The 15,210-nt window shown below is 49.2% G+C and overlaps 1 protein-coding gene across 3 annotated transcripts in view; it reads left to right on the top strand.

Annotated features, from left to right (window-relative positions):
• Positions 1-10,668, top strand: part of FOXRED2 (FAD dependent oxidoreductase domain containing 2) — a 21,745-nt gene extending 11,077 nt beyond the window's left edge. Inside the window, exons 6-8 of one of the 3 annotated variants that reach the window (XR_002733593.1) lie at positions 979-1,220; positions 3,190-3,541; positions 7,621-8,838. Coding sequence is in view for 2 of the 3 variants with exons in the window: in XM_023222087.2 (XP_023077855.1) it covers positions 979-1,220; positions 3,371-3,541; positions 7,621-7,880 (673 nt within the window). In the remaining variant the exon portion in view is untranslated. Of the gene's footprint in view, positions 1-978; positions 1,221-3,189; positions 3,542-7,620 lie in introns of all 3 variants that reach the window. The other 2 variants (XM_023222087.2, XM_023222088.1) reach the window with 2 other exon arrangements.
• The last annotated feature ends 4,542 nt before the right edge of the window (positions 10,669-15,210 follow it).

The raw sequence follows: 15,210 nt of genomic DNA, 5'->3' as shown, positions 1-15,210 counted from the left end.
GTCTCTCTGTGTCTTGCCCAGGCTGGAATGCAGTGGTGTGATCTTGGCTCACTGCAGCCTCCACCTCCCAGGTTCAAGCGATTCTCATGTCTCTCAGCCTCCTGAGTAGCTGGGATTACAGGCGCGTGCCACCACACCTGGCTAATTTTGTATTTTTAGTAGAGACTGGGTTTCACCATGTTGGCTAGGCTGGTCTCAAACTCCTGACCTCGGGTGATCTACCCACCTTGGCCTCCGAAAGTGCTGGGATTATAGGCATGAGTCAGTGTGCCCGGCACCCCTGTCTCGAATGACACCCGACATGCAAACAATGGGCAAGTCTTGTTACCTCTCCCTTCAGATGATGTCTGGAACCCAGCCAGCTCTCACCTGCTCTACCACCACCACCTCGGTCCCGATCACCAGGCTCTACCGCCTGCACCCATATGATAGCCGCCCCACTTGGCCTGGGGTCTGTTCCCAGAACAGTAACCAGAGTGGTCCTTAGAAACCTGAGGCACGCTGATCCCAGCTCTGCTTAGTCCTCCCCAGCGACCAACAGCATCACTTCTCAGGCCAGACGACCCCTCATGTCTCGTCATGGGAGGCACAGCCCTCCTTGACCTGACCTCTCAGGCCTCTGATCCCCTCTCCTGCCCCTGCCCCTTGTTCACTCCCCTCAGCCACATCGGCCTCTTCTGTTCCTTGAACACAAAGTGCTCACATACTCCTCAGGGCTTTTTCCTGACTGTTCTCTCTGCCTGGGACACTCTTTCCCCAGATATCCCATTCAGGTTACATGGAATTTTCTGGACTCTACCCCACATGTGTGTGAGAGCTCAGCTGAAACAGTAATGTTAAGTGAGGGGTGCACTGCTTGATTTGATTGACGCTCCTTAGAGGGGAGATACACATGCACACATGCACGCTCACCCCTGGGCCTCACCCCTCACCTCTGCCACAGCACTGAGGGCCTCCCCCGTGTTGCCGTTCTCCCAGGAATGCCATGGCCTTTGAGTACCTGGAGGAGTTCCCCATACAGATGCTGGCCCAACTGGAGACACTCACAGGGAGGAAGGCAAGGCACGGGCTCTTCGTCATTAACATGGAATATGGCAGAAATTTCTCTGGCCCTGACAAGGACGTCTTCTTTGATGACCGGTCTGTGGGGCACACGGAAGACGCCTGGCAGTCTAACTTCCTCCATCCTGTCATCTACTACTACAGATACCTCCCCACCGGTGAGCGGGTCTCTGCCCTCCCCCAGCCTGTGGGCTCCTCAGACCTCACCCTCTGCAGGGTTGCCACCCACCCTGAAACCTTCACACACACGCTCAGCTGACCGGGGGACAGCTGTGGGACTCCGCCTAGAGACCACTTGGGCAGAAGGTCCGAGAACCATAAACGGTGCTTCCAGATTCTGACACATACTGTGACCGGCACAGGACACGCGAGGAGTGTCGTGCTGTCCGCCAGCCACTGTGTAGTAAGAGGGACACGGCCCTGCTGCAGGTCTCCAGAGGAGGCTGACCATGGTGGGGTGGGAGGGGTCTGAAGAGTGAGGGAACCAGAGCTGGTTAACATGGTACAGAGAAACTGGGCAAAATCCCTGGGCCTGTCCTTTTGTTACTGTGTGACCTTGGACCATTACTTAACCTCTCTGAGCCTCAACCTCCCCTCTGTAAAATGGGAATTACAACAGTACCTTTCTTGTAGGGTTCCATGAGGTTAATTCTAACAGCGTACACAGAATGCCAGCTCGGTGCAGGCACAGAGTAGCTACTGATAAATGAACAACCTCAGGAACGCACCCCCTGCTTCAGAGCTTAAAGGGCAGTCAGATGGAAGAGGGTGGTTTAAACAGGGGTTGTTCCCAAAGGCAGAAGTTGTGTCAGCAGGTAGCAGCGACAGGGGTGCAGGTCTGTGGTCAGTATAAGGAAGCACTAAGAGGCTGGGCACAGTGGCTCACGCCTGAAATCTCAGCACTTGGAGAGGCCAAAGCAAGCAGATTACAAGGTCAGGAGTTCAAGACCAGCCTGGCCAAAATGGTCAAACCCCATCTCTAAAAACGTGAAAAAAATACAAAAATTAGCTAGGCATGGTGGCACATGCCTGTAATCCCAGCTATTCAGGAGGCTGAGGAAGGAGAATTGCTTGAACCAGGATCCAGGAGGCGGAGGTTGCAGTGAGCCAAGATTACGCCACTGCACTCCAGCCTGGGCTACAGAGCAAGACTCTTTCTCAAAAAAAAAAAAAAAAAAAAAAAAGACTGGTCGCAGTCGCTCACACCTGTAATCCCAGCACTTTGGGAAGCTGAGGTGGGCGGATCACAAGGTCAGGAGGTTGAGACCATCCTGGCCAACATGGTGAAACCCCGTCTCTAATAAAAATACAAAAATTAGTCAGGCGTGATGGTGGGCGTCTGTAGTCCCAGCTACTAGGGAGGCTGAGGCAGGAGAATCGCTTGAATCCAGGAGGCAGAGGCTGCAGTGAGCCAAGATTGTGCCACTGCACTCCAGCCTGGGCGACAGAGCGAGACTCTGTCTCAAAAAAAAAAGTTAAAGCTGTTCAGTGGGGGAATTGGTCACCTCCAAATTCAGGTTTCCCAGAATAGCAATGGCCAAGTCATGACTCGATGGCCATCTGACTGGGACACCACAGAAGGGAGTCCACACCAGCGGGAAGCTGAGCTAGATGGGTGCTGAGACCCCTCGCCTCTGAGTCTTCTCACAGAAAGGCCAGTTTGAAAGCAGCCACAGCCAGGCGCAGTGGCTCACGCCTGTAATCCCCGCACTCTGGGAGGCTGAGGCAGCTGGGTCACCTGAGGTCAGGAGTTTGAGACCAGCCTGGCCAACATGGTAGAGACTAGAACCCCGTCTCTATTAAAAATGTAAAATATTAGCTGGGTGTGGTGGCGGGTGCCTGTAATCCCAGCTTCTCTGGAGATTGAGGAACAAGAATCGCTTGAACCTAGGAGGTGGAGGTTGCAGTGAGCCTAAATTGTGCCACTGCACTACAGCCTGGGCAATAGAGTGAGATTCTGTCTCAAATAATAATAAAAAATAAAAATAAAGCAGCACAATAGATCTCAGTCCATGTGAGTGTTAGAGAAACGCCAGCCTGAAGTTACTAGTTTCAGCACTGCCTTCTGAAACCACAAGAGAAAAGCCTAGTTCCTCTTCCTCATGGCAGCCTTTCAAATATCTGCAGGTGGCTCTTTCAAATATCTGCAGGTGGCTCTGACCACAGCCCAGCCTGGGAGGCTGTCGGGAAAGCCGAGCACAAGCGAGTGAGGGAAGTGTTTCGGCTGTGTGGGATCCGTGCTGTGTCGGCCCGAGGAGGGGAAGCCCAGCCTCGCGGCTCTGACATGGCCCCTCTCTCCTCCCCACAGAACAGGAGGTGAGGTTCCGCCCTGCACACTGGCCCCTGCCTCGGCCCACGGCCATTCACCACATCGTGGAAGACTTCTTAACAGACTGGACCGCCCCGATCGGGCACATCCTACCTCTGAGGCGCTTCCTGGAGAACTGTTTGGACACTGATTTGCGAAGCTTCTATGCAGGTAATTTAAGCTCCCAGAAGGACAAAGGGTCTAAGCTCGAGGTTGAAGAAAGGTCGCAGAGACCCAAGCCCCGTGGAGTTTCAGGACCCATATCTGGAAATCCAAACCTCAGACTACCATTCCTGACAATGCCATGGGCTAAATTACAATACACCTAAAAATACTGGATAATATGTCTTCTTTTTTTTTTTGAGACGGAGTCTCACTCTGTTGCCCAGGCTGGAGTGTAGTGGCACAATCTCAGCTCACTGCAACCTCTGCCTCCCGGGTTCAAGCAATTCTCCTGCCTCAGCCTCCTGAGAAGCTGGGACTACAGGCACATGCCACCATGCCCGACTAAGTTTTGTATTTTTTAGTAGAGGCAGAGTTTCACCATATTGACCAGGCTGATCTCAAACTCCTGACCTCGTGATCAGCCTGCCTCAGCCTCCCAAAGTGTTAGGATTACAAGCGTGAGCCACCGCTCCCAGCTGATAATATGTCTTTTCAAAAGAATTAACAGGGCAAGGCACTGTGGCTCGCACCTATGATCCTAGCACTTTGGGAGGCCGAGGCAGGTGGATCACAAGGTCAGGAGTTCGAGACCAGCCTGACCAACATGGTGAAACCGCATCTCTACTAAAAATACAAAAATTAGCCAGGCATAGTAGCGCGCCTGTAGCCCCAGCTACTCCAGAGGCTGAAGCAGGAGAATTGCTTGAACCCGGGAGGCAGAGGTTGCAGTGAGCCACGATCCACCACTGTGTTCCAGCCTGGGTGACAAAGGCGAAACTCCGTCTCAAAAAAAATAAAAAGGGGGCTGGGCGCAGTGGCTCACACCGGTAATCTCAGCACTTTGGGAGGCCAAGGCGGGCAGATCACGAGGTCAGGAGATTGAGACCATCCTGGCTGATACGGTGAAACCCCGTCTCTACTAAAAATGCAAAAAAACTGGCCGGGCATTGTGGCTGGCGCCTGTAGTCCCAGCTGCTCAGGAGGCTGAGGCAGGAGAATGGCGTGAACCCGGGAGGCGGAGCTTACAGTGAGCCGAGATCACGCCACTGCACTCCAGCCTGGGCAATACAGCAAGACCCTGTCTCAAAAAAAAAGAAAAACGTTAGCAGGGGCTAGTAGCGATTTCTGTTTAAAAAAAAAAAAGATAGAGATATCTATGTATACATAAAGAACTGGCAGGGAAATAAGGCCACTCCCCAGAGGCCGGACCTGTAGAAAGCACTAAACCTGCTGAGCTGGACCCCTGCCAGTCGTCAAGAGCCCAGAGTCTGGGTTTTAATGGACCACCCCTTGGGGTGGAAGACAGAGCTGGAGCAGGATGGGAGGCCTGTTTAGAGATACGCAAATAAAGCTTGGATCTCGGTAGGGAAGCTGGGAGCCAAAACCCTCCAAGGGAGGAGATAGATGAGACGCATGGTTTTGGCCCTAGGTAGAGTGGAAGAGAAAACCTCTGAAAATATCCAACCAGTAGGCCCCACTTGTGTAAATTTGGGACCAAACTTCATGAGATCATTGAGCTGTAGAAAGCACAGAAGCAAATGCACACCTTCTCAAAAAATATACTTTTAGGCCAGGTGCAGTGGCTCACGCCTGTAATCTCAACACTTTGGGAGACCGAGGTGGGTGAATCACCTGAGGTCAGGAGTTCGAGACCAGCCCTAGCCAACATGGTGAAACCCCATTTCTACTAAAAGTACAAAAATTAGCTGGGGGTGGTGGCAGGCGCCTGTAATCCCAGCTACTTGGGCGGCTGAGGCGGGAGAACCGCTTGAACCTGGAAGGCGGATGTTGCAGTGAGCCGAGATCATGCCACTGCACTCCAGCCTGGGCAACAGAGCGAGACTCTCTCTCAAAAACAACAAAAATGCCAGGGTGTGTGAGGGAGTGAATTCCAATCCTGAGTTGTGGGTTCCACCGATGCATCATCCCAGGCCCTTTAGCCTCCTGTCTCCCACTTTCTAGACACTGTTTAACTGTACAGGCCACTGTGTGCTGCTGCCTTGGACTGGAGAGAATACCCGCAGCAGAAGGCCGGCTGGCACAGTGGCAGCCGTCCCTCCGTTCTGTAGCTGATGTGCAGCTGCTAGTGCTGGCCCCAGATTCTGCTGAGCCCCTGCAGAGGGGGTGATGTCGTCAGAAGGTGGTGCCTGCCAAACGGCCACCTTGCTGCCCTCCCAGTCTTCCCGCTGTCCTCTCGTGCATCTGCTGTCTTCCCTGCTTGGAGAGGATTGCCGTGGCCTGGCCAGCCAGGGGCCTCCATGCTAAGAGTCAGCAATAAACAGGAAGTCATATTTCTGGAGCACCTTTCAGCCTGGTCACCCATGGAAGCCTCACGACATCCTTTGTACTGTGTCCATTTTTCACTTGAGATAGAGGGGCTCAGGCGAGAAGGCTCACTCAGAGTTACAGAAGGACTCCAGCCCATTCCTGACTCTCCGTCTGCCCTTCTTGTCTCTGACGCCCTCAGAAGTCTGAGCCCATATCTGCGTCAGCTTTTCTGTTTGTTTAAAGTCTTATAAGTACTTGGCTAAAAGACTTTTTCTCACTGTATTAGTCTGTTCTCACATTGCTGTAAAGAAATACCTGAGACTGTGTAACTTACAAAGAAACAGGTTTAATTGGCTCACAGTTCTGCAGGCTGTATAGGACGCATGGCAGCATCGATTTCTGGATGCTGGATCACGTCTGTATTCCCAGCACTTTGGGAGGCCGAGACAGGCAGATCACTTGAGGTCAGGAGTTCGAGACGAGCCAGGCCAACATGGTGAAACCCAGTCTCTATTTAAAAAACAAAAAAAATCAGCTGGGTGTGGTGGCGGGCACCTGTAGTCCCAGCTACTGGGGAGACTGAGGCAGGAGAGTCACTTGAACCCAGAAGGCAGAGGTTGCAGTGAGCCGGGATCGTGTCACTAAGGGAGACTCTGTCTTAAGAAAAAAAAAAGAAAGAAACTGTTCCCATTATGCAGTCACCTCCCAACAGCCCCACCTCCAGCATTAGAGATTCCATTTCAACATGAGATTTGGGTGGGGACACAGACCCAAACTATATCACCCACCTTCCCTATTCCCTACCTTCATTCTCATTCCCACAAGGAACTCCCAGCCCTAGTGGTTGTTCCTTTTAGTAGCTTCTCCCTCCACGCGGCTTCTTTTGGTTATTTCTTCATATTTCTTTTTTTTTTCTTTTTTTTTTTTTTGAGACAGAGTCTCTGTCACCCAGGCTGGAATGCAGTGGCATGATCTCGGCTCACTGCAACCTCTGCCTCCTGGATTCAAGCTATTCTCCTGCCTCAGCCTCCCGAGTAGCTGGGACGACAGGCGTTCATCACCACGCCTGGCTAATTTTTGTATTTTTACTGGAGGCGGGGTTTCTTTCTCATTGTGTTGGCCAGGCTGGTCTCGAAGTCCTAACCTCAGGTGATCCACCCACCTCGGCCTCCCAAAGTTCTGGGATTAAGGCGTGAGCCACCACGCCTGGCCGTTTCTTCATATTTCTACATGATAAGTATCCACAGCTATCTTATGATTGGCCAAATTTGATGCATGCACCAGCTTTCTGTTGTGGGACTAGTGAGGATATACCCATTTATCTTTCTATCCCCACACTGTTTAGATCAGAACTTTGCACATGGTATTTGCAACTCAAATGTAGAGGGAATGCCTCTTTGCAGGCACATCTGAGCTCGCAGTGGGACTGACCACTGAGTTCCCAGCTGCACCAGGCCAAGGGTCTGTTCATGAGGGTCGGAGCCCTAACCCCCGTGTGGCCACCTGCAGAGCCCCAGGCTCAGCCCTGATCTCTGGGAGCTGAGGCATTGCTGCGGTTTACTTTCATTTTGGAGCCTTGTTCTTCCAGAGTGTCAAGGCAGCCCCCTGCCCTGAAGCCTCCTGGAGGGTCATGATTCATGACCTACTCAAGTTGGATGTGAGATGCCCAGAAAGGTCAGCTCCCAGTTTCAAGGGATGGAAGATACCAGGCGAGGCCTGCAGTGAAGCCCCCACAGCTGGCATTGGCAGCGCCCCTTCCTGCACCCCTCCCCACACGTCCCAGCCTGGCTCATTCTCTTCATTTTGCTTTTATGTAGAGTCCTGCTTCCTGTTCGCCCTCACGCGCCAGAAGCTGCCACCCTTTTGCCAGCAGGGGTACCTGAGGATGCAGGGACTCATGAGTACCGAGAGCCTTTGGCAGCACAGAGTGGAGAGCAGGCTCCTACGGGACGATGCCCCCGCGGGCAGGGACCTGGCGGACAGCAGCCAGCAGCCTGGCGACCAAGAGCTACTAGGTGCCCCCCTGGCTCCAGGGCCCCTGGCTCAGTCCCTCGATAGCAACAAGGAGGAGCTCTGACTGTCCCTTCCTAGGCTGTGGGCACAGTGGCCAGGTCTCCCCACCCAGGCCCATGGTCAGTTCCTCTTTCCCCGCAACCTCACGCTCCCACCGGTGCGCGATTGCCAAAGACCACTCAGATCATGGCAGTGGCTGCCCTAAAGCCACCAGACGGCACGTTAGGGCTGCAAGTCGGGGATATGGTGGTCTCCTCCCTCCTGTCTGGGGGCAGAAGAAGGGCATCCTCCCCCAGGCGTGAGCTGCCTTCCTCAGCCCAGCTTCTCTGCAGGGGAGCGATCGCTGAGCCCCAGGCCAGCCTGGTTCTGCCCTGTCTCAAGTGCTCCTCTTCCTTCCAGGCCCCTCCTCAGATGGGCCTGCGTCCCGCCTGTGGAGCGCTTCACAGGGGAAACCCATCTGCATCTTCAGGGTTTGTGGCAAGCGCTTTAAAACAACTCTCATATCCTCAGCAACCATAACGGGCAGTTGCGATTGTTGCCCCAGACGACTGCTGAAGACACCAGCTGAGAGATGTCAAGTAATTCCCAGGGACCCCCAGCTGCGAGTCCCCGTCCGTGTCACTTGCCACACACTGCCTCAACTCCGCCCCATTTTCAGCAGTATTTGAACTTAGCTACGGAGCCCAAGAGGGTCAGCCCTGCTTATCATCGTAGGCCCAGCAGGCTGCTCTCCAGCAGCAATAGCACAGCTCCCTGAAAGCCATCTTATCTCAGCAACTTTCTCCTTGAGCAGCAGGATTCAGAGCTGCTCTCCCCAGTTGCACCCCCTGACTCATCATCCAGCTGGCTCTTCTCCCCCACCCTACTCCCTGCCCTCTGCCATCCTGAACCACGCCTTGCTTCTAACTTGCCTGGTCAAGTTTTGTAAAACGTATCCTGCTGTCTCTGTGGTGGGCACCCATATGTGCTCACCACGTGTAAGGTGACATTTCCTAATGCCTTTATGTGATAATGATGATGAATTTGGTTCCTAGTCTCTGCTTCATTGTCCTTCCTCACCAGCAGTCTGCACTCTCCCGTCGGGCATCTTAGTCTCATTTATAAGGGCATACTATAATCACAGTGATTTTTCAAAGCCCAGGATCATAGGTGATTGCTTTTTCACTAGTTCTTACTAGCTCTTCATGTATCCACTCAGAATTCCAAGGACAATCCCAGCACTTTGGGAGGCCCAGGCAGGCGGATCACCTGAGGTCAGGAGTTCGAGACCAGCCTGACCAACATGGAGAAACCCCGTCTCTACTAAAAATACAAAATTAGCCAGGCGTGGTGGCGCATGTCTATAATCCCAGCTACTTGAGAGGCTGAGGCGGGAGAATCACTTAAACCCGGGAGGCAGAGGTTGCGGTGAGCCGAGATAGCGCCATTGCACTCCAGCCTGGGTGACAAGAAGGAAACTCCGTCTCAAAAAATAATTAAATTAAAATAAAGCATGCACTGGGTGCAGTTGCTTACACCTGTAATCCCAGCACTTTGGGAGGCTGAAGCGGGCCAATCAACTGAACTCAGGAATTCAAGACCAACCTTGCCAACATAGCAAAACCTGGTCTCTACTGAAGATAAAAAAAATTAGCTGGGCATGGTGGTGCATGCCTATAGTCCCAGCTACTTGGGAAGTTGAGGCAGGAGAATCGCTTGAACCTGGGAGGTGGAGGTTGCAGTGAGCAGAGACCGAGCCATAGCACTCCAGCTGAGGTGACAAAGCAAGGCCTGCAGTGAAGCCCCCATACCCCATCTCAAAAAAATGAAAATAAAGTATGCTACAACAAAAGTGAAAAAAAATTCCAAGAACCCAGGCTTTCTGGATCCAAAGCTCTTTCATGGGGATGTCCTCTTCCCCTCTTGGCTAGATCCAGACTTTTTCTTTTTTCTTGTTTCTTTTTTTTTTTTTTTTTTTTGCAATGGAGTTTTGCTCTTGTCACCCAGGCTGGAGTGCAATGGCATGATCTTGGCTCACTGCAGCTTCTGCCTCCTGAGTCCAAACGATTCTCCTGCCTCAACCTCCTGAGTAGTTGGGATTCCAAGCACCTGCCACCACACCCAGCTAATTTTTGTATTTTTAGGAGAGACACAGTTTCACCACGTTGGCCAGGCTGGTCTCACACTCCTGACCTCAGGTGATCCACCTGTCTCAGCCTCCCAAAGTGTTGGGATTACAGGTGTGAGCCACCAGGCCCGGCCCAGTCCAGACTTAACCACCTGGCCCCACTGTCTGCCGACACAGTTCCCTCCAGTTCTCAGAGTTACAAGAAGAGGACTCCAGTAGCCTTATTCTGTCAGGGACAAATTATTTACCCCATGATAATGTAGGATATAATAAATTCCTCTTCAAAGGTTTTAGCCTGTAAATTGTTAAATACAATGAATTCTGAGATCCTCTCCAAAGAACCAATGTATCAGTGTGTTCAGCTCCCCTGTTCTTTGTTCTTCATTTTAATTTCCTCATTCTTTATGTCTCCTTGCCCCTAGTTTCCGTAAACAACCCTCTCTTAGCCTCTGTCACCTGCTCTGACCTGAGTCACCTTTAGTCACCTGGTCTGGAACCGTCTTTCCCGTCAAAACTGCTCAGCCCACCACTCAGGCTCATACCCCTGCTCTCTTTGAAATAGCCAATAGGAATTAGCTTAGATTGTGTGGTCCAACCCTAGCCAATAGGGGAACAACACAGCAGTAGGGGCTACCTGCATCAGGGATAAGAACCCATTCCCCTTCCTTGTTCAGGTGTGCTCTCGCCATTGCAGCATCCACGAGATGCACCCTTCTATAGGAGTAAAATTGCCTTGCTGAGAAAATTTGAGTGCTGTTTCTTTTGTGGCAATGCAAATTTATTTCTAACAATTTTGGGGTCTTGTTTGGGATTCCCATTCTCCTCTGAGGAGGGTCTAGACGTCTCCCATGAGGAGGCATGCCCCGCTGCCTTGTTGCGGGGGTCACAGGGGTAAGGAATCGAGACCCACCGGTGTGACGAATAAACCTATACTCTCAGCAATGTGGAAAGAAACCGGCTGGTTCTTTCCTGGGGGAAAGGATCCTCACATACCACAGTGATCAAATAACTGTCTGCACAGACCAAGGTAAGAAACATGGCAGGGGCGACAAAGTATTTCCTTGGTGGTCAGAATATTCTGGGGGTTGAAAGTGTGCGTGAATGCAAGGAGCCTCCAGCAGGTGGAGCTAAAGGATAGGCGAGACATCTCCAATAGGCGAGATTGAGCCTAACCAGGACCCAAGATGGGAAATGCCCCAAGTAAGGTAAGAGATAAAAAGGAGAAAGCTAGCAACAATAATATTCCCCCTAATAATCCCCTAGGCCTAATGTTAAAATATTAGAAGGATAATGAAAGGACCAAAAACAAAAAAAAAAAAAGCAGCTGCTGTCCCAGACCCTTCTCCTATCCCTGTTGTCCCCTTTCTTATAATCCTGCCTCTTGAGAATCATCCCGAGAGCCCACTCACTACCAGCCTAAGCACCTTTCCCTAAAAGGACTTCAACGCAAGATAGAGCAAGGTAAAAAAGATACTCAGAACTTCGCTTTCCCCCTCTTCTCAGGGGAAGAAAGAGGCATGATCCATAGAGCTGCTATGGGAGCCTAGGAACATGAACACCCTCCTGGCCAAAACGTTCCTACAACAGATCAAAAAATTCCCACCCAAGACCCCCAGTGGGACAATAACAACACAGCCCACCGAGAAAATATGCAGGACTTTAGGGAACTGATGATAAAGGGGATTGAAGAATCAGTACCCCAAACTCAGACTCTTACCCGAACATTTGATACACAACAAGGGAAAGATGAAGGGCCTATAGGATTTTTAGATAGATTAAAGGAACAAATGAGAAAACACACTAGTCTAGGTCTTGAGAATCCTCTTGGGCAGTGAATGTTAAAACTTCATTTTGTCACTAACAGTTGGCCAGATATTAACAAGAAATTACAAAAGATGGCGAACTAGAAAGATAAACCTATAGACGAGCTTCTAAGAGAAGCCCAAAAACGATATATAAGAAAAGATGAAGAAAAACAAAAGCAGAAGGCAAAAATTCTGCTGTCCACCATACAACAAAGTACCCAGGGGGCCAGAACCTATAAAGAACCTAGACCCCTACTCTCCAGGCAATATAAAGGGTATGAAAGAGTAAAGCCAGGAGACTCAGAGAAAAAAACTTAGAGAAAAAGACTGACAGAACACAGGCAAAAAGAGAGAGGGAAAGGGGGAGTCAGAGAAAGAGAGAGGCAGAGAGAAAGGCAAAGAGGGAGTCAGCATCAAAGAGAAAGAGGCAAAGAGGGAGTCAGAGAGAGAGAAAGAGGCAGAGAGGGAGAGGCAAAGGGAGAGAAAGAGGACAAAACAAATATTTCAAATTAAAAGTAAGTCACTTCAAAAGAGAATGTCCCAAATGGGAAAAAGAACAAAAGTCATATATAAAAGCAAATCAGCTAATATTAAATTTCTGTTTATCCCAGAGGCAGGAACCTATTAGAGAGATTTAATGCTAAAATTTGGCATAGGCCTCTATATTAATCAGGGAAAATTCCTCCCCTCCTTAAACTTGCTTACCACCACAGACAAAAAACTCATTCATCCCAAGGTATGGTCAAAAGAGGAGAACCGAGGAAAGTTACAGATTCCTCGGTTTCATGTTAAATTAAAAACCCCTGGGGAAGTAGTAAAGAGAAGGCAATGTATCCTATTCCTTTCAAGGCCAGGGTAAATTTAAAACCTATAATTGATAATTGAAGGTCTTCTCCATGATGAACTTGTTAAACCCTACTGTATGTCTCCCTATAACACTCCAATACTGCCTGTAAAGAAGCCAGACAGGTCATACCGGTTAGTGCAAGACCTTAGAGCTATTAATCAGATATCCAAACAGGCTACCATTTCTTAGCTGTACCACTAGCCCACTTTGCAGCTAGGGAAAACCTAGGACACATGGAGTTAAATGCTGGAATAAGCCAGACCTTATCTGCACTTCTGTCTAGGTCCTAGGCTCTACACCTGGCACGTAATTAAAATCCCAAACTTATAAGGGTTTCAACAAAAGCAAAGTTTGCTAAAAGTTAACGGTGTAACATGTATTCTCCTAACTTCTAATCTTGTGGCCTTAGGCAGTCTAGTCCCCAGACGTGAAGGAAGTTCGCTTTGGAAAATAACAGTTATCATTTTTGACATAAAAAAAGGAGAATTATGTGAAAAGAATCTCATGGCAAATTCTTGTCCTAAAGTAAGAAGAATCTCATGTGGTAAATTTTTGTCCTAAAGTAAAAAGAATTTCATATGGTAAATTCTTGTCCTAAAGTAAATGAACTGGTTGTTTAAAGAAAGGGATGTTTACAAGTCAGAAAGTTAAGGCATGTCAAAGATTGTCTGTAAAAGTCGTGAAAAATGTTATAAAAGGAAATTTATGCAAAAAATGTTGTATAATTTAAAAGTAATTAGGCCTCCTGAATGTAAAACTACTGAAGAAAAGTTTATGTGCAAAGTGTGTAAGAAGAGCAAAATATACTTTTGGTAAAAGAATTATAAGGAGGCATAAGAACGTGGATTTTTATGTACATTAAAAGGTTAAAAAAATGTTTTGAAGGTTTAAGCAAGTTTTGAAATGTTAATTGTAAAAGAAATTCCATGTGTAGACATAATGGCTAAAGTTAAAGGGGTACTCTCCAGTTCCACTTTACTGGGGTACTGGTACCCCAGTTTTTCTGGTACCATCCAGTTTTTCTGTAAACTGGACATTAAAATAAAAGCAAAATGGGTTTTTCTTTTTTTTTTTTTTTTTTGTATTTTTTAGTAGAGACGGGGTTTCACCGTGTTAGCCAGGATGGTCTCGATCTCCTGACCTTGTGATCCGCCCATCTCGGCCTCCCAAAGTGCTGGGATTACAGGCTTGAGCCACCGCGCCCGGCCTAAAATGGGTTTTTCTTAAAGCACTAACCTGCTCTTTAACAAAAATGATAAAGGGTTAAAAAGAGTCTATAAAAATCTTACCTTGGCCATGTATGGTGGCTCACACCCGTAATCCCAGCACTTTGGGAGGCCGAGGCGGGCAGTGGATCACCTGAGGTCGGGAATTCGAGACCAGCCTGACCAACATGGAGACACCCCGTCTCTACTAAAAATACAAAAATTAGCCGGGTGTGGTGGCACACGCCTGTAATCCCAGCTACTCAGGAGGCTGAGGCAGCAGAATCACTTGAACCTGGGAGGCAGAGGTTGCAATGAGCTGAGATCATGCCATTGTACTCTAGCCTGGGCAACAAGAGTGAAACTTCATCTCAAGAAAAAAAAAAAAAAAACTTACCTTATAGTCAGACATTAAAATTGAATAACTGAGGCCGGGCACGGGGGTTCAAGCCTGTAATTCCAGCACTTTGAGAGGCTGAGGCGGACAAATCATGAGGTCAGGAGTTTGAGACCAGCCTGGCCAACATAGTGAAACCCCATCTCTACTAACAATACAAAAAAATTAGCCAGGTGTGGTGGTACACACCTGTAGTCCCAGCTACTCGGGGGGCTGAGGCAGGAGAGTCACTTGAACCCGGGAGGCAGAGGCTGCAGTGAGCCGAGATCTCACCACTGCACTCCAGCCTGGGTGACAGAGTGAGACTCCGTCTCGAAAATAATAAAAATAAAAATAAAATAAAATTGGATAACTGTGTCTACAAGGTTTTATTAAAATTGAGTTTAACATTAATAGCACACTAATATAAAGGTGAAATGTAGCTTATCTGGTATAAAATCATACAGTAAGCATTGTCAAATACAAAATGGTGTTTGGCTTTCTTTGGCCTAAAACCTAATAAAAATAGATGCTAAAGAGAATTCAGAAGGAAAACAGATATTGCCAGACCAGAGAGAAACATTATCCAAATCCCTTTATGAGGGAAATCTTGTTCCAGCTGCATCAAGGGACCCATTGGGGGCCCCAAGCTGTGTGTGACGTAGTCCTCAGAGTTTATGGGTGCATAGGAATTTATACCCTGACCAAACAATCGCTTAGTATGTAAGAAAACCAATAAACAGACTATAAAAAGATTACCCCTTGGGGGAAGGAGTCCAGGCTTAAGGCCATTCCAAAGTACCCAGATTGATTACACAGAGATGCCTCCAACTGGTCATCTAAAGTATTTATTAGTAATAGTAGATCACCTTACTCATTGGGTAGAAGCTATTTCCTTTTTTTTTTTTTTTTGAGACGGAGTCTCGCTCTGCCGCCCAGGCTGGAGTGCAGTGGCCGGATATCAGCTCACTGCAAGCTCCGCCTCCCGGGTTCACGCCATTCTCCTGCCTCAGCCTCCTGAGTAGCTGGGACTACAGGCGCCCACCACCTCGCC

Source organism: Piliocolobus tephrosceles, chromosome 19, assembly GCF_002776525.5.
Source record: "Piliocolobus tephrosceles isolate RC106 chromosome 19, ASM277652v3, whole genome shotgun sequence".
In the NCBI taxonomy this organism is placed as follows: domain Eukaryota; kingdom Metazoa; phylum Chordata; class Mammalia; order Primates; family Cercopithecidae; genus Piliocolobus; species Piliocolobus tephrosceles.
The sequence above is the reverse complement of the archived record's forward strand: the minus strand, read 5'-3'. Positions and strand labels throughout refer to the sequence as shown.